General features: G+C 51.0%; 1 protein-coding gene across 1 annotated transcript in view; it reads left to right on the forward strand.

Moving 5' to 3' along the window:
* Window positions 1–18,143, forward strand: part of IQANK1 (IQ motif and ankyrin repeat containing 1) — a 95,849-nt gene that overhangs the window by 8,080 nt on the left and 69,626 nt on the right. The window contains exon 2 of the mRNA XM_014602043.3: window positions 16,373–16,473. Within this exon, the coding sequence (XP_014457529.2) occupies window positions 16,377–16,473 (97 nt within the window). The 5' untranslated portion in view covers window positions 16,373–16,376. The remainder of the gene's footprint in view (window positions 1–16,372; window positions 16,474–18,143) is intronic.

Below are 18,143 nucleotides of genomic sequence, written 5' to 3' on the forward strand. Positions count from 1 at the left end.
AGCAGCCCCCTGGGCTCTGCAGGGAACTGGCGGACCTCCTGTGGCTAAAAAGACAGACCTACAAAGGATGGAGGACTGGATCCACCTCCAGGGAGGAATATTCCACAATGGTCCGGACCCTCAGGGAGCGAACAAGGACAGCCAAGGCTGTGACTGAACTCCAACTAGCTACTGGTATCAAGGATAACAAAAAGTCCTTTTTTAGATATGTGGGGAGCCGGAGAAAAAGCAAGGGCAACATTGGACCTCTGCTGAACCAGATGGGACAACTGACAACTGATGTCCAGGAAAAAGCCAACCTGCTAAATGGGTACTTTGCGTCAGTCTTTCATCAATCCCGCAGGACGCCCCTACCCATTACGGGACAGGGAGGCCTGGATGAAGGTGGTTCCTTGCCCTCCATCAATGCTGACCTCGTGAAGAAACACCTTGAGAGTCTGGACACCTTCAAATCAGCCAGCCCTGACAGTCTACACCCCAGGGTACTTGAGAAACTGGCGAGCATCGTGGCCCAGCCCCGGCACGGATCTTGGAGAACTCCTGGCGCTCTGGTGAAGTGCCCGAAGATTGGAAGAAGGCCAATGTGGTGCCTATCTTCAAGAACGGGAGGAAAGTGGATCCAGCAAACTACAGGCTCATCAGCCTGACCTCCATCCCGGGAAAGGTCTTAGAAAAAAATCATCAAAGAGGCCATTCTTAAAGGACTGGCTGATGGCAACATCCTGAGGGATAGCCAGCACGGGTTTGTTGCGGGTAGGTCTTGCTTGACCAATCTCATTTCCTTTTACAACCAGGTGACCTAGCACCCGGACAAGGGAGAGGAGATTGATGTCATATATCTTGACTTCAAAAGAGCCTTCGATTTGATTCCATGATCACCTCTTGGCAAAACTGGCTAACTGCATCCTCAGGTCCACCATGATACGCTGGCTCAGGAATTGGCTCCATGGTCGGACCCGGGGGGTGGTGGTTAATAGAAGTCAATCATCATGGTGCCCTGTGACCAGTGGGGTCCACCAAGGCTCTGTCCTTGTACCTGTATTGTTCAACATCTTCATCAACGATGTGGACATTGGAGTCAGAAGTGGACTGGCCAAGTTTGCCAATGATACCAAACTTTGGGGTAAAGCATCCACACCTGAGGACAGGAGGGTGATCCAGGCTAACCTTGACAGGCTCAGCAAATGGGCGGATGAGAACCTGATGGTGTATAACACCAAAAAATGCAAGGTTCTCCACCTTGGGAGGAAAAACCTGCAGCATCCTTATAAGCTCGGCAGTGCTACGCTGGCTATCACTACGGATGAAAGGGACTTGAGGGTCATCATTGACCACAAGATGAACATGAGCCTTCAGTGCGATGCTGCAGCTAGTAAAGAGAGCAAAACACTGCCTTGCATCCACAGATGCTTCTCAAGCAAATCCCGGGACGTCATTCTCCCCTTGTACTCGGTCTTAGTGAGGCCACAGCTGGAGTACTGTGTCCAGTTTTGGGCCCCACAATTCAAAAAGGATGTGGAGAAGCTTGAGAGAGTCCAGAGAAGAGCCACGCGCATGATCAGGGGTCAGGGAAGCGGACCCTATGACGACAGGCTGAGAGCCCTGGGGCTCTTTAGCCTGGAAAAGCGCAGGCTCAGGGGTGATCTGGTGGCCACCTACAAGTTTATCAGGGGTGTTCACCAGGATCTGGGGGAACGATTGTTCACCAGAGCACCCCTAAGGGATGCCAAGGTTGAATGGTCACAAACTCCTCCAGGACCATTTCAGGCTGGACATAAGGAAGAATTTCTTTACTGTCCGAGCCCCCAAGGTCTGGAATGGCTTTCTGTCGGAGGTGTTTCAAGCACCTTCATTGAACACCTTCAAGAGAAAATTGGATGTTTATCTTGCTGGGATCCTGTGACCCCAGCTGACTTCCCCTGCCCCTGGGGCAGGGGGCTGGACTCGATGATCTCCCGAGGTCCCTTCCAGCCCTAATGTCTATGAAATGGTCAGGTTACTTTGTGTCTGTAGATCCCCCACCAGGTCATCCCTGTAGCCAACACCAAGTCCAGCAAGGCGTTTCCCCTTAGTGGGATCATTTACCTCCTGTGTTAGGTGCAGGTCCTGTACGCAGGTTGAAAACCTACATGAACGGTTGGATCTAGCTGACTGCTCCTCCCAGCAGATGTCAGGGTAGTTTAGGTCTAGTTCATCGTCCTGATGTGGCAGGCTGTAGTCGACCCCCACTACCAAGTCCCTTTCCCCATACCCCCTTGTATTCTGATCCACAGTACCTCAATTTGCCCCATCTTGATTATGGAAGACATATCCTTAACATAGAGAGCAACACTACCCCCATCTTTTCTATCACATCTGTACAGCCTATAAATAAACCAGCTGCTTGACCCCAGTGGGACTTGAACCCACAATCTTCCACCCTAGGGGCTGATGCCTTATTCATTAGGCCACAAGACTTGACTAATTGCTGCAAAAATCTTGCTAGGTCTATCACATCCGCTGCTCTTCCTGCATCCACAGAGCCAGACACCTCGTCATAGCAGGCAATCAAGTTGGTCGGGCATGGCTTGCCCTTGGTCAATCCACATGGACTGTTTGTTCCTAATCACCTTCTTCTCTTTCAAGTGCTTAGAAATGGATTTCTTGAGGACCAGCTTCATGATTTTTCCAGGGACTGAGGTGAGGCTGACCGGTCTATAGTTCCTTGGATCCTCCTCCTTCCCTCCTTCTCCTTTTTCTTAAAGATGAGCACTGTAATCATCCAGGACCTCTCCTGATCGCCATGAGTTTTCAAGGATGATGGCCAGCAGCTCTGCAGTCACATCAGCCAACTCCCTCAGCACCCTTGGGTGCATCCCATCCAGCCCCATGGACTTGTACTTGTCCAGCTTTTCTAAACAGTCCCTAACCTGTTCTTTCACCACTGTTGGCTGCTCCCCTCCTCCCCAAACTGTGCTGCCCAGTGCAGCAGTCTGGGAGCTGACCTTGCCTGTGAAGACTGAGGTGAAAAAGGCATTGAGTACATAACCCTTTCCTTATCCTCTGTCACTAAGTTGCCTCCCCCATCCAGTAAGGGACCCACACTTTCCCTGATCCTCCTCTTGCTACCGACATACTTCTAGAAACCCTTCTAGTTACCCTTCACATCCCTTGCTTAGCTGCAACTCCAACTGCACTTTGGCCTCCCTGACTTCATCCCTGCATGCCTGAGCAATACTCTTTGTGCAAATTTCTACTTCTTAGAAGCTTCCTTTTTGTGTTTTAGCTTACTGAAGAGTTCCCTGCTAAGCCAGGCTACTTTTATGCTAGTTTTCTTGCACAAGAAATGGTTTGTTCCTGTGCTCTCAGTAAGGTTTCTTTAAAATACAGTCAGCTCCTGGACACTGGATTCCTCTTCCCGTCAGACTGGCCTCCCAGGGGATCCTGCCCATCAGTTCCCTGAGTGAGCTGAAGTCTGTTTTTCTGAAGACCAGGGTCTGTACTCTGCTGTCTTCTTCCCTTCCTTTCCTCAGGATCCTGAGCTCAGTTATGTCGTGGTCACTGCTGCCGTTGCCATCCACTTCCATGTTCCCCACAAATGCTTTCCTGTTTGTGAGCAGCAGGTCAAGAAGAGCATGGCCCTTAGTTGGCCGCTCCAGCACTTGCACTATGAAGTTGTCCCCAACGCTCTCCAAAAACTTTCTGGATTCCCTGCGCACTGCTGTATTGCCCTCCCAGCAGATGTCAGGGTGATTGAAGTCCCCCACGAGAACTAGGGCCTGTGATCTGGACACTTCTGCTATCTTTCTGAAGAAAGCCTCATCTACCTCATCCTCTTGGTCTGGTGGTCTATAGCCGACCCCCCCACAACATCACCCTAATTGCTCCCCCCTTTGGCCCTAACCCAGAGACTTTCAACAGGCCTATCTCCAGTTTCATGCTGGAGCTCTAAGCAATCGTACGGCTCTCTTACATACAGAAAGTGCAACTCCTCCTCCTCTTCTCTCCTTCCTGTCCTTCATCATTACTGTAATAATCTTACCCTCTTTACCAAGTAGTAGGCCTCTACCGTATGTTTTTCCTGGCATATGTTAAAAAGGCACCCCCCCTTTCCAATGTCCTTAGCCCTATCATAGATTTTTCCTTGATGTCTCTGGGCTCCCCTTTTCATTTCTAACAGCAGTATTGACATCTCCACTGAACCAGCTTTTACCCAAAAGTATCCTTGGTCTTGTTCTTGCATCTGTAGCTTTGTGGCCATCCGATTCACTCTTCTTAACCAGCTCACAGTTTTATTCATATTTTTCTCTCTGGGTTTCTACACCAAGGAAATATCACTCCTAATTTTCCTTGGCTTTGAAAAGTTAGCCCCTTAGAAGCCCCAAGTGTATATATCACTGGTTAAGACTTGTCCTCTGTCCATAATGAATGTAATCAGGCCATAAGTGCTGGTCCACAATTTGGGTTCTTCCTCCCCAGGTTCATTTGACGTGCCCTAGGTGGGTTTGGCGCTGCAGTCTCTGCCCTAATCTTTGACTCTTCCAGGTTCCTGCCAGCTGTTGCTCCTGACCTACCTGGGCTTAACAGTTCCTCTCAGTTCAGTGTCGTCTGGGGACTAGGGCTGTGCGAGGCTTTGGACAGAGCTTCGGATCCAGAGAAGCTTTGGATGCTTCGGGGTCTGAAGCAGCACGTCCAGGTCGAAGCACTGGCCTTGTTAGGCTTCCTGAAGTGGTTCAGAGCCGCCTCGGAGATCTGGCCATAGGGTATAGTGGGGAAACAATAAAATATCTATAACTTTGTTGTTTTTTGTCTAATTTGGATGAAATTTTCAGGGGTGGTAGAATCCACAGAGAGTATGAAGCCTGCCATGTTTCAAGAAGGTCAGTGCAGGGGTTTGGGGGGAACTGCACCCCAAATTTTTGAAAGCAAAACTCATGCCACGTCTAGGAGTTACAACATGGGGGGTGAAAACTGCAGGGGTGATCGCTGCCGACTCGCACAGGCCTACTGGGGCCCCCAGTCCTCTGTTGCTGGATCACTCATCCTGAATATGAATGAGGCTGTTCATGTAAAGACAGTTCCTAAGTCCATTCCCAACCCCAAATGCTTCAGTCTACAGGGCAAGTGAGACCAGGCCAAATAGAGAATGAAACCTTGGGACCCCCAGTCAAACATATTAATACAATCTAAATCCATCATATCTGCTATGAGCCCCTTAGCCATTAAGATAACTCTGTTGAGTTCTTTGGCAAGTGGTCGAATCCATAAAAGCACTGATTTTCTTTAGTGCTATTGGCTCTGATATCCTCTTTGTAGTCAGTGGCTTTTGTTCCCACTTTATATTTCTTGCATTATTTGACCAGGGAGAGAAGGTTAGACACACAAAATGGCATCTCACAGCATTTCTCCTTCCGTTTTCTTGGACACTGATATTTTTTTCTACGGGTAACTCCCCAGATTTTTGCTCGTGGGTTTTCAAAACTGTTTGGTAGTCAGTAAGTTTGTTAATGTTTTCAGAGGAATGTCACCTGGCCAGAGGATCCGGGTTGGTCCTTGTGCTCTGGAGTCCTATGCTGCTAGCTCAAGGACACATCCAGATAATTATTATTTATGAACAGTGACTGCATCAGGGCTCCTTTGTGGCGGGATGCTGCCCCACATGCCCTGCCCCACATGCTTGCGATCTGGGTTATGGACAGGGTGTCACCGGTTGGCAAAGAAGTAAGAATGGAGAAAATGACTTGACCTTGGCTGCAGCTGATGCTGTCACATCCAGGACTGCAGCCATGGCAGGGAGTTGCAGTGAGATCTAGCTAGGCCATCCCTCCCACCCCCTACCCACTGCCCCAAACCAAGCACTACGCCGGGGAGACCCTGGCACACTTGGGACGCTAGAACTTGGGTTGTGCCGCCTCTCCCCAAACCACTGTACCTCGGTCCTGAGTGTACCGGATTTATGAGGTTATACTGTAACTGCTTTTTGGAAAACTGCGACAGCAGTGAAAAATAACAACTGATGTTCTGCCTTTTGATAACAATCGAGTTGTGTGTAGTCAGCTAGAATCCTATTGCAATAATAATGTCTTTCTTAACCTGTTGTCAGCTTTGTCTGCTTTTGATGGATTCAGCTAAGGTGCAGAAACGTGCCTAAAGCAGGCCAGGAAGCCTGTTCTAATGTGAGCCTTGGCTAGTTGTAACGTCTGAATAATCAGCACAATAAATGGCTCGTGGCCAGTCGTTTTCCCAGGTGGTAGGGGGAAAAGATAAGAAGTCTTCCCTCCCAGGATTTTACTTTTCGCAAGGGAAGAGGCCTCAGCCAATTGGTGTCTTCCAAGTGCACGGAAAAACTGATCCAATCCAGTTCCCAAAGTCTCAGTGTAACAAAGAAATTTGAATAACTCCAATCAGTATATTTTTTTAAATAACCCATGTATAAAAATTGGGTGTAAACGTGGATTTTTGGGGAAGACCTATGAAAATTCAAGAGAGTCTCAGGAGGTGCTGATATGGAGGGAGAAGATGCAGGTAGGTGAGGGACTCTCAGGAAGAGATTGCCCAGTGGTGCTGTCTGGATCCTGTTGAAGGAGGAGGACTGTGACTGTGTTAAACTGCACTGTGCTCTCCAGCCCTGGCATGTAGAAGCAGAGTCTCATGGCCAACTGTTGAAAGCTGCAGAAAAAGGTGAATAGTCTGGGTGTGGAGGTGTGTTCTGCTCCCACAGCCCCCAAGGGGTCTCAGTTTTACCAGTGCTTGCTCTGGGCTGTGTCCTGGTATGCACCTGGCTGGTGAGACGTCTGGGAAGTTGGCTGCGGTCACGTGCTGAAGGTTGGTTGCCACAGTTTTCTTATCGATTGCTTAGGAACGGGAGGAATATTGGCAGTGAGTCAGCGTTTGGGATCTGGCAGCGTTGTTTCCATTACAATAAGAAGGCAGTGCCTGGATCAGGTATATTTTTGGTGTAATCTTTACCAAGAACAAAATTAGGTAAAGCAATTTCCCTGAACACAGAAGAAATGTGGAAATCAGTCAGAAATCTCCATGTATGACTTCAGCAAGCTTTGTGCCCTAGAACCTGCCCCTCTGCTTCCTCTTGGGACCATGCTCACAATGATTCTTCCAGGCTTTCTGTTTCTAATGTGCACGGGCCATAAGACCCATGTCTTAGCCCCTGCAATTGGGGAAACCCCTCAGCCCAGGCAGCTGAGCTTTGACCTATCATGAAACCCCGGCAGACTCTACTACATTCAACTACCTCTGCTGAAAGGGCTTAATTGCTCCTTGCACTGGTTTGAAAAGAATGTGTTGCACACCCATTAATTTTAACTAGGTCTGTGATCATGGAAGCAAGTTTTGTTTGGTAACATCATTCTGAATGCAGCAGCACTCCAACCTACCACAACATGTGATCAGACTCACCTGGTAGCTGCCATAAGCACCTTGCATTATCCCATGGACAGTGGGGGAAGGGTACTCTGCATTAGGCTTTTAAAGACAGGGCAGCCCACCCTTGCCCTATAGGCTTCATAAGCTTCAGCAGTATAGGATGAGCCTACATCAGAGCAGGTTGGGAGAGGTATGTTGTTTGATCTGGATCAATGTTTCCTGCCCTTTCTGGTTCTTGTATTTGAACTTTTCTGCAAAGCAGGAGCAGCAGCTGATACAGCAGCAGCAGAAAGGAAAAGACCTTTTTTCCTACGACTGGAAAAAACAGCTATTGCAGATAGAGAAGAACTGAATATGCTTGGTGTAGGTCCTGCCATAGCATCTCCCTCTTCTTTCCTTCCAGAGGCAGGGAGGGTCGAATGCAACGAACAGATACATGGCAATAAAATTACTACTGCTCTCCAAGTACATACCCACATATCGTATAGATAAAGTCTTCACCAGATGGAAGAACTCCATTTGCCTAAGAGAAGCAGAGTGTGAGTCCCTCTGTAACTTCCATGAACCCTAACTTCCCAGGTCTAGATGTTTGGGTTCATTTTTCCCCCCACAGTGCCAGCACCGGCATAACACTAGGATACGTGTTGCTCAGGAGCAAAGGCGAAGTGATGTGGCCAAGGCAGTGCCCTATGCAGGGGCAGCGGCACCTGGTTGCCACCAGGCTGCTGGTGCGATTGTACAGTTGGGGCAGTACCATTTTCTCTGCTTCCCAAGCGGTGCTGTACCTAGACTCCTGGTGGCCCCAGACAAACTTTTAGTATCAGGCCCCCTTTCGTCAGAGATAATGATTTTTTTTGTTGCCAAAGTCTTTATCACATCTGTGGTATCGATGTCTTTAAATACTTTGTTCTCAGCTGATAACATTGCCAGTCCCGTATATGCACAATATTAAAACTTTTTTGCAATTGTAATTTTTTTTGTTTTCATTTTCAGGCCCCCTTTCTGTCTGGGCCCTGGGTGGCCACCCAATTTGCCCATGCCTGTGTCCGGGTCTGTCCCCAGGTGGACACCTGGGGCAGCTGCCCTGATTGCCACACCCTAGTTACACCACTACTTAGGAGCTGGGCAGCACATCAGCCTCCCACCCGAACACCCATAATGAATGTTTGTGTTACTCTGCTGAGAGGCTTCTGGGCTGCAGCACAGCGGTGCCAGTGCAGCTCCCAGGCTCTCAGTAACACGTGGTGCACTGCCAGCAGCTCACCGTAACAGCTGTCTGGGGAGTGCAGCGGTCTCGCTGCTCTCTAGGTGTCTGGCATACTGCTAGATTATCACTTCTGCCAGGGAGCCATGCTTTCCACCTCGCAGCCTCACCCAAAAGTCTTTTGGCATGATTTCATAGACATTAGGGCTGGAAGGGATCTTGCGAGGTCATTGGGTCCAGCCCCTTCCCAAAGGGCAGGAAGTCAGCTGGAGTCAGATGACCCCAGCAAGATAGATATCCAAATGCAACTTGAACATGTCCAGAATAGGTACTTGCACCACTTCTGCGTGGAGTCCATTCCAGACTCTGGACACTCAGACAGTAAAGAAGTTTTTCCTTATGTCCAGTCTAAAACAGTCTTCCAGTAGTTTGTGGCCATTGGACCTTGTCTTCCCTACAGGAACCCTAGTGAACAGATATTCTCCCAGTTCCTGATGCACACCCCTTATGTACTTACAGGCTGCCACCAAGGCCCCTCCGAGCCTACGCTTTTCCAGGCTGAACAGTCCCATGCCTCTCAGCCTCTCCTCATAAGGCCTGCTCCCTTGACCTCTGATCATGTGTGTGGCGCTCCTCTGGACTCTCTTGAGCTTCTCCACATCCTTTTAAAAGTGTGGAGCCCAGAACTGGATGCAGTACTTCAGCTGCGGCCTCACCGAGGCCGAGTAAAGTGGGAGAATGACATTTTGGGTCTTGTTTGAGATGCACTAGTAGATGCAAGCCAGGGTTTTATTCGCTTTGCCAGCTGTGGGATCGCATTGGTGGCTCATATTCATCTTGTGGCCAATCATGACCCCCAAGTCTCTTTCAGATGTAGTACTAGTGAGTGATGTGTGGTACAAGCCCTGCTAAATACAGAGGGAACACCCAGCAAGGTACTGACCTTTGTCCCTCTGCAGATGCCATGGGGAACTTCAGTCATAGTCTGGAAAAATCGTTGGCCAGTTCAGCCCCCTCAGCAAACAGGTGTCTCAGAGGGATGCAACAGCAGAATGCCAGCCTCAGCCTGACCCAGGCACAGTCTGGGTGGGTAAGCCCCCTGCCAGCCTTATTGTCAGTGGCTTGCTCAGTCTGAGTTGCATTGCAGGAGCCTGGCCTGACAGGAGCGGGCCTACTCCCAAGAGATGCTGTTGTTTCTGCTCTTTATTTGTTTTGCTAGGAGTTCAGTGCTTAACAAATGAAAAAGGAAGTAGAGGCTGAAAAAGCCTTGAACTCTCTTAACCTTGTTGGCAGCTTGACTTTGTCTAGCTGCTTGCTTTCTCTTTGTTCCCTATAGCCTTGAACTTGCATGCTTGAATGATGGGTGTAGAGGCTCTGTCTCTAAGTCACCTGCAAGCAGGTCAGTGCTCTCATGGTAGAGGAGGCTGTTACTGCAGTGATGGGCAGGGCAGGGCAAGGGACTCCCTACTATTTCAGTCATAGGGCTGGCGGGACTTCAGCACATCATCTATACCAGTGGTTCTCAACCTTTTTTGTACCAGGACCCATTTGTAAACATCAGTGGCCAGTCCCCACCCAGTGCCCCTCACTCCTGCCCCACTGCCCCCAGCCCCCCATGTGTAGGGCAGAGGGGGTGGGGGGGCGTGGAGTATAGGGGGCCCCAAGCAGCCCCTTGCAGGCTGCAACTCTGCCAGCCTGCAAGGGAAAACCCACGGTTTCCCATGGTTGTTTTTTTTCCTTTAAAAGAGAATCCATTTTTAAAGTTTGTTCGTGACCCTTTTATATATTCTTGCGGCCCGCTTTTGGGTCGCGACCCATGGGTTGATAAACGCTGATCTAAACCACCCTCCTCCTAGTCACGTTTGTCTTAGCTGCAGCTAATGGCTTCCTGTGACAGATTCCACAGGTTTTGTTATGTAAAGTGTGTGTGTATCTATATATGTATGTATAATATTACATCCTGGTGAGGATGCTCTAAGGACCTCAGTAAACTAGATGGTAGTCAAAGCAGGTGGTGTGTTCAAAGGGCAGAAGAAAAGGAGAGCGACTGGAAGGACGGACAGCTTGGCAACTGTCCCCTTGTCCTCAGGGGTGAGGCCGAAGTGGGCCATGTTGTCTCGTTCGTTTGGGCTGATTGAGATGCTTCCTGTTTGCTGGAGGTTTGGCTGAGGAAGACTTTCTGTGGGACCTGTAAAGGGGCAGGCTCAGGATACAAGCAGCGCAGAAGAGACACCACAGTAGAGGAGACAAGGGAGGAGAAATATTTATTACTCATTAAACACCAAACATGCAAGAAAAAAGTACAGAAGGATCAACACCTAAGAACCTGGAACGGAAGATGGGCCAAGGGCCCTTGAGACCATGAGGATGTTTCCCGCTTTTGTGCACAGGGGTCTCTGGCCTGCGCTATCCAGGAGCTCCGAGAGGACTGAACAGGCCATTCTGGCCTTCAACAATAGGCCTGCGTGAATAGGGAACTATTCGGCTCGGATTCGGATTTGGCCAATCCGGATGCCAGCAATTCGATTCAGAGATTCAAATCGCTTTTCCTGGTGGCTGCCTACAAGCTCATCAGGGGGATCAACAGCAAATAGGCAGAGCCCTGTTCTCCCCAGCACCACCTGGGGTGACGAGGAACAACGGGCATAAACTGATGGAGAATAGATTTAGGTTGGAGATCAGAAGGCAATATTTTACAGTTAGGGTGGCCAAAATCTGGAACCAACTTCCCAGGGAAGTGGTCCTCACCCCTACCATGGGCATATTCTAGAGGAGGTTGGACGATCACCTGTCTGGGGTCTCGTGAACCAGCATTCATTCCTGCCTGTGGCAGGGGTCAGGCTAGATGATCTGTTCAGGTCCCTCCTGACCCAAGCTACTATGAAACTATGAACTATGATTTGGCTGAATCGGCTTTGGAAGATTTGGAGCCGATTTGGAGAGATTCAGCCATAGAGTATAATGGGGAATCAATGAAATATCTATAACTTTGTTGTTTTCTGGCTGATTCAGATGAAACTTGCAGGGATAGTAGTCTCTGCTGAGGGCATGAAGACTGTCAAGTTTCAAGGAGATAGGTGCAGGCATTTCTGAGAAACTGCACCTCAAGCTGCTGACAAGCAAAACTCAGTGTCAGGTGTGTGTTAAGCCACAGAGGGTGAAAACGGCCGGGGTGCCAGCCCCTGCTGAGGTCACAAAGTCTGCCAAGTTTCAAGTGGATAGGTGCAGGGGTTTCTGGGAAACTGCACCTCAAACTGCTGACAAACAAAACTCATGACATAGGTGACACTGTGTGTAAGGCACAGGGAGTGAAAACTGCAGGCCTGCTAGCCCCCGCTGCAGCCACAACGCTGGCAATGCTGGCAGTCAAGGAGATAGGTGCAGGGGGAGTCTGGGCTCTGGGGTCCTGCACCTCTGGCCGCAGGCAGGCAAAACTTGTGACATAGTTGGATGACCCTGTGTGTGTGTTCAGGTGTGCCCTTCCTGGCACTGGGGCCTCTGCACAACATGACAGTGTGCCCCAGTGAGGCTTCCTCCTCCCCTGCACCACGGTAAACGGCAGCAGGTTAAACTCACGCAGGTGGCTCAGCACCAATAGCACCAACAGCATCTAAGGTAGCCTTTCTTTTTATTAAGGAATTGACAGCGAGAAGTAAAGATGTTGTGTTGGATATATATTACTCATGGTGTGTGATGGCTTATCTTGTGTCTTTATCATGGAAAAAAAGGGAATAGTTAGAGAAATATCTCTTCGGAAGCTTTTGGGTTGAAAAACCCTTTGTCAGGCTGAGGAAGTACCTGCAGTTGGCGTGTCTCCTAGTCCTGGATGGAAGGAATAGCAAAGAAGCCGGAGGCTGGCCTGGCGCGGAGCAGAGGCAGGAAAGCCGGTCAGTGACAATGGAAATGGAGGCGTCGGGGGTGAGGATAGGCTGGGAGGGGGACGTAGCTGCGCAGGTGAAAGTGCAGAGGTACCGGGGGAGTCCGCTGTCCGGCAGGTCGCAGCGTGTCAGAATACCACTGTGTATAGCGAGTCCGTGAGTTTCTGTACCTACTACCTAGGAGGCTGATGAAGCGCAGTTCATAGGCCCGGCTCTGAGAAGTGGCTTGTACATTCACACAAGCACCCAACCTCATCACCAGGACTGAAGCCAACTTCCTAGAGCTCAAAACACAAAACCTGCCAGCTCTCTCCAGTACGCCGCAAGCTGCACACCAGACTCCATCAAAGACAACCGAACCCAACTACCGCGGGGCCACACTCCTCACCAGAAAACACTCTGCCTCGTCTCTCAGGCCTGATCCTGAGGCAACAAATTACAAGTCACTTTTCACAGCTGGGCCTATGAACTGCACTTCATCAGCCTCCGAGGTAGACACCCATGGACTCAATATGGATTAGACGGATCGCACCAGTGCCCTGTGAGGGAGACGCAGGCGTGATCGCCACCCCGGCTGCTCCAGATGTCGGAGGTGAAGCGCGAGGCTGCCTGCAGGCCTGCCTCGCCAGCTCCTCCCTCAAGTCCTCCCCGCATGCCTGACAGGACGGTGGTGCGCTCCCTGCTACCCGCCGTGCACGCGGGCACTTGGTCACGTGGGCCACGAGCCGCCTGAACCCTAGGGAGAAGGGCTGGCCCTGGGCCATCTTGCTCGCCTTGGGAACGCCCCCGTCTGCGGGGTGCCCCACCGCGCTAGGGTGGGCCGCCTCTGCTGCGGGGGCGGGGGGGCAGGGGGCTTTGGAGCCAGCAGGGGATTCCCTCGGGGCAGCTCACACTGGTGCGGCTGAGCAGCAGGACAGGCGGGGGCGGGGGCGGGGGGGTGCTGCCTCCTGAGACGCAGCAGCACCGCCCCCCCCCGCTGGAGAAGCCTTTCCCCTCCTTGGCCTGATCTGCCTGGGGCCGTGCTGCAGACAGCCGGCTCGCAGCGCTCCCGCCAGCTACTCGCCCCTTCCGGGCTGAGGGCGGGGACGCTGCCTTGCCCCCGGCAGGCCCGGGCACCAGAGCTGAGCCTCCCCTGCTTCCCAGGAGGAGCCTGGGCCTAGGGGGACTCCGGCACTGCTCGAGCCGGCGCGCGCAGGTCCCCCGGCCCCGGCGGGGGGGGGGCGCCTGCGACGCTTCCAGCCATCCGATTCTGCCCGGCATCGCGACGGGAGCGCTGCCCGGCCCTGCCGAGCAGCCCTGGCGCCGAACGGAGCGGCTCTTGCCACGCGCTGCAGCCGGTGGCGTGGGGGCCCGCCCGCACGGCCGGCCGGCCAGGGCGATCGGAAGTCCGCTTCCTCCGCTGCTCCTCGCCCGGGGGCAGTGGCTGCCGGAGCCGCGTTTCCCCCGGCGGGGGCAGGGGCGGGGCCAGGGCCAGGCCGCGGCAGCGCCACCCGGGGCGGTCACGTGCCCGCGTGACGCGTCCCGCCGAGCAGCAGTCCACTCGCACGTCCCCGCCCCGGGGTGTCACGTGGCGGCCTTTGCCCCACCCACTTCCGGCCCGGCGTGCACTTCCGGCTCGGCCGTTGCCCAGCGACGGTGGGGTTGGGGCGGTGCCGTGGGAGGTGAGGCCTGCGTCGGACCTCAGTGCAGTGTGACGCGGCGCTCGGGCCTTTCCTCTCGAGGCTTCTTCCCACGCCTCCCCCTTGTCGCCGTTGCTCTCTGCTGGGCTTTTTCCAAACTGCCCACGTCCCTCCAGGTGGGGCCCGGCGCTGCGCGGTGTGGGAGAGGCACTGCTGCCTGGCCTGTGGGCTCCTACTGCGCAGAATCCAAGTTCTCAGTTGAAGCGCATGCGCACGTTCCTAGCTGTTGCATTTGTGAAGAAAGCTAATCTCGTCCTTGTCAGCCCTTAACCCTAAGGACAGCGCTGGGATGGACAATGCCTTTGTGCTGCTCTACATTCTTTATGGTAACACAAAGGCTGAGCAAACAGATGTCTGTGCCCCTCAGTGCTCCACAAATGCCCAAAATGTGCATTCGTGACTAATACTTTCTGCTGCTCTATTGCAGCGGACTTCTGTTTGCTTTGTGGTGCGAGGGTACAGCAGCCGAGTGCTGCCCGTGCCCCAGGCAGGCACTCGCACTCCTTGAGGGGCCTGATCCTGTGCGCCCTGGGAACCCCAGTGCAGACAGGGAACCCTCAACCCTCAGGGCCACCTTGGCTTTCTGCTCTTGCAAAGACATCTCAGAGATTCCCCAGGGCATGTGTCTATGCGAGGAGAAAGCTGGTGTTGTGCTTGGAGGCCACCGCAGGAAATCTCCAAGCTGAGCCTCTGAAAGTGGGAAAAGCCCACCAAGACGATGCACAGAGGTTGCCTGGGTGCCTCTGTGTAAGCAGGAAGCCCCGGCTTTCCCCACTTACAGACATCCCGGAGAATTTCTGAGATGCATCTAAGCAGGGAAAACATCGCCAGTTGTCCCACACCGAGCCAAGGCCCAACCCTGTGGGACAACAAAGGGCAACATGAGTTTCACCCAGTGAAGAAGATCAGCTGTGGTAGATGACTGGTCTGCTTCACTTGGTCACATCCGTTTATAGCCTTACTTGGCTACATTAACTATTTGATTGCTGACCATTTCAGTGTCTGGGAAGGGGGTAGGTATGAAACGCACAGAGAGATGGAAACTGGGAGCTGATTCAAGAAAGGAAGATGAGGAGACAAAAGCAATAATGGGTAAAGTAATGAATGGGCAGGCCTAGTGACACTCCTAAGGAAAGTATAGTTACTGAGTCGGGTGCTGAACAGAAAGATTAGTTGGGATGTAAACTTAATATTCTACTTGGATCTTGTTGCAAGACTTCCAGTGACATCAGTGGGGGTTCCAGTGTGGACAGGTCTCAAGTCTGAACATATGCCGTGATCTGTGCATCCCACTTAAAACTGGAAATTGCCCTTTTTAACCAAATTAATTTGCCAGCTGCTTCCTAGGCTGGGAGTGCTTGTATTGTTCTTGTTCTTTTCACATTATACTTTCACATTGTCGGCTTAGGGGACAGTTGTATTGGTGTCAGCTGCCATTTGTCTGTCTACAAAAGGTGCTTTGCACCATCATAGTAGTACTGGTGAAACCCCAGTGAGTGGAAGAAGCAATTGGAGAACCAGTTCTTACTATGTAGCATAGAAATGGGAAAGACCCTGGATCTTCGCATCTACTTTGCTATTCAGAAAATGCACTATGTGGTCCCTTTCCTTTTCAGTAATTTAGTCACAAGCTGTGTGAGCATTATTGCTTGTCTTGTCATGGTGCCTGGTAGGCCAGGGTTTCACTGAGATGGGTGCTGTATACACATGTAAGCAAAAGTCCCTATCCCAAACAGCTTATCAGTTCAGCATGTGATTAGAGAGCTGCCTTTACCAAGCTTCATCTTTCCAGTTAGTCTTTAGGCTTCTTTGAGAAAAGTTGATAAAAGATAAAAATGGCAAGTTAAGGTGCTTTCCCAGCAGCAAGCGGGCAGCTGAGGTCCTGTGTTTTCATGTGCACTTCTGTACTGTTCAGTATTTGAGTTTCTTTTAGGTAAAGACAATACAACATATATTGCTTTGCTATTTAACCAGGCTTTTCTTGCTAAGTGCATCATTCTAATACTTTACCCTTTACACTGCTGATAGAATCTCTCAGCCTTCTATCTAGGAATTTAAGGCCTAGTATTTTAGGTACACACAGATGCTCCTGTTACATTCCTTAGGCTACTCACATGCATAAGTGTTTGAAAGATCAGTTCCTTACAGTATAAGGTCCTTAGGGTGGAAACTGCCTGTGGCTTGGGAAAAGGAGAGCACATTTGTGCTTTAAAGTTAAATAATAGCCTCTGACCTCTCTTGTGTTTCAGGAAAATGAGTGGGAAGAGACCAGGAGGAAAAGCTGCTGCTCAGAAAGGTGCAAAATCAGTGTCACCGGTGAAGAAATCAGCACTAGCTTCTAGAAAAAAAGGTAAAGTAGTTAATAGCAAAGTAGTCTGGCCAGAAAAGGTGCTGATGGGGAAATCCTGGCTCCGTGACTCTTTGCTGCTGCCTCTTTGGCCTGTTTTGGAAGTTTGTGGTACTCAGTGAGGCAACTACCAAAACCATGCCTGGACGTCTATCTGGAGAAATGGACTAGGGGATGTACCTGAGGGTAGCTTGAGTGTTTTATACTACAAGAATGTGCAAGGGAGATCCTTCGCCTTTCCTGTGAAGGCAGGTGGCTGTCATTAATGACTCCACATTATGAAGAGTAGACAGATAACCAATCAGGATTGTCTGCTTGGTATAAAGGTATGAGATACAGTCACAGGATGGATGGAGTTCTGTGGTTGGTTGCCAAGTCCTCTGATAATGTTAATGCCTGTTTTGGCTACTTCTGTAGCCCCATTACTAGGCCTGTGCAAGTAGGCAGCTATTCGATCCAGCTGCTTCGGGTGCCACGGATCTGATCTGGAACTCTGGACTGGGTTTCTGCTTTGATCTGGCCAAAGCGGCTCTGAAGCTTCAGAGCCGCCTCGGAGATCTGGCCATAGGGTATAATGGGGAATCAATGACATATCTATAACTTTGTTGTTTTTTGTCTGATTTGGATGAAACATTCAGGGCTGGCAGCCTCTTCTGAGAGCATGAAGTCTGCCAAGTTTCAATAAGATCAGTGCAGGGGTTTGTGGGGAACTGTACCCCACATTCTTGAAAGCAAAACTCATGTCATGTGTATGTGTTACACCACAGGGGGGTGAAAACTGCAGGGGTGGTAGCCACTGGTGAGGCCACAAAGCATGCCAAGTTTCAAGAAGATTGGTGCAGGGGTTTGGGGGGAACTGCACTTCAAGCTGCTGACAGGCAAAACTCGTGACATAGATGACCGTGTGTGTGTTAAGGTGCAGTGGGCTGAAAACTGCAGGGGTAGTTACGACCCCTGCTGTGGCCACAAAGCCTGCCAGCTGCCAAGGAGATCGGTGCAGGCGGGGTTCTGGGGCCCTACAGCCCTAGCTGCTGACAGGCAAAACTTGTGTCATGGGTGCTTGTAAAACTGACTTGTTTCTGTCTTGGGGCAGTTGATTGTCTGTATTGATTATTTCCTCTCCTTAGTGTGGGGTTTTGTAGGTGTTAATTGTTGCTAGTTAACTGGCTACATTAGCTAGCAACTGTGTATTGAGCGAATCATGATTGATTGGTAACTGGTAACACAGTAGCTTAGCAGCCAGGCCTACAGTGGTTCTGGCCCCCCAAGACGGACACAGTTGCACAAGCACCCATGTCACGAGTTTTGCCTCTCAGCAGTTAGAAGTGCAGGGCCCCAGAACCCCCCTGCACCTATCTCCTTGACAGCTGGCAGGCTTCATGGCCTCACCAAGGGCCATCACCCCTGCAGTTTTCACCCCCCTGTGGTGTAACACATAGACATGACAAGAGTTTTGCTTTCAAGAGTTTGGGGTGCAGTTTCCCCCAAACCTCTGCTACTCCAGCTGCGCTTTGGCTTTTCTGACTTCATCCTTGCATGCCCAAGCAATACTCTTATACTCCTCCCTAGTTGTTTGTCCAAATTTCTCCTTCTTGGAAGCTTCCTTTTTGTGTTTTAGCTTACTGAAGAGTTTCCTGCTAAGCCAAGCTGGTCTTCTACCATACTTGCTAGTC

Source organism: Alligator mississippiensis, chromosome 3, assembly GCF_030867095.1.
Source record: "Alligator mississippiensis isolate rAllMis1 chromosome 3, rAllMis1, whole genome shotgun sequence".
NCBI lineage: Eukaryota > Metazoa > Chordata > Crocodylia > Alligatoridae > Alligator > Alligator mississippiensis.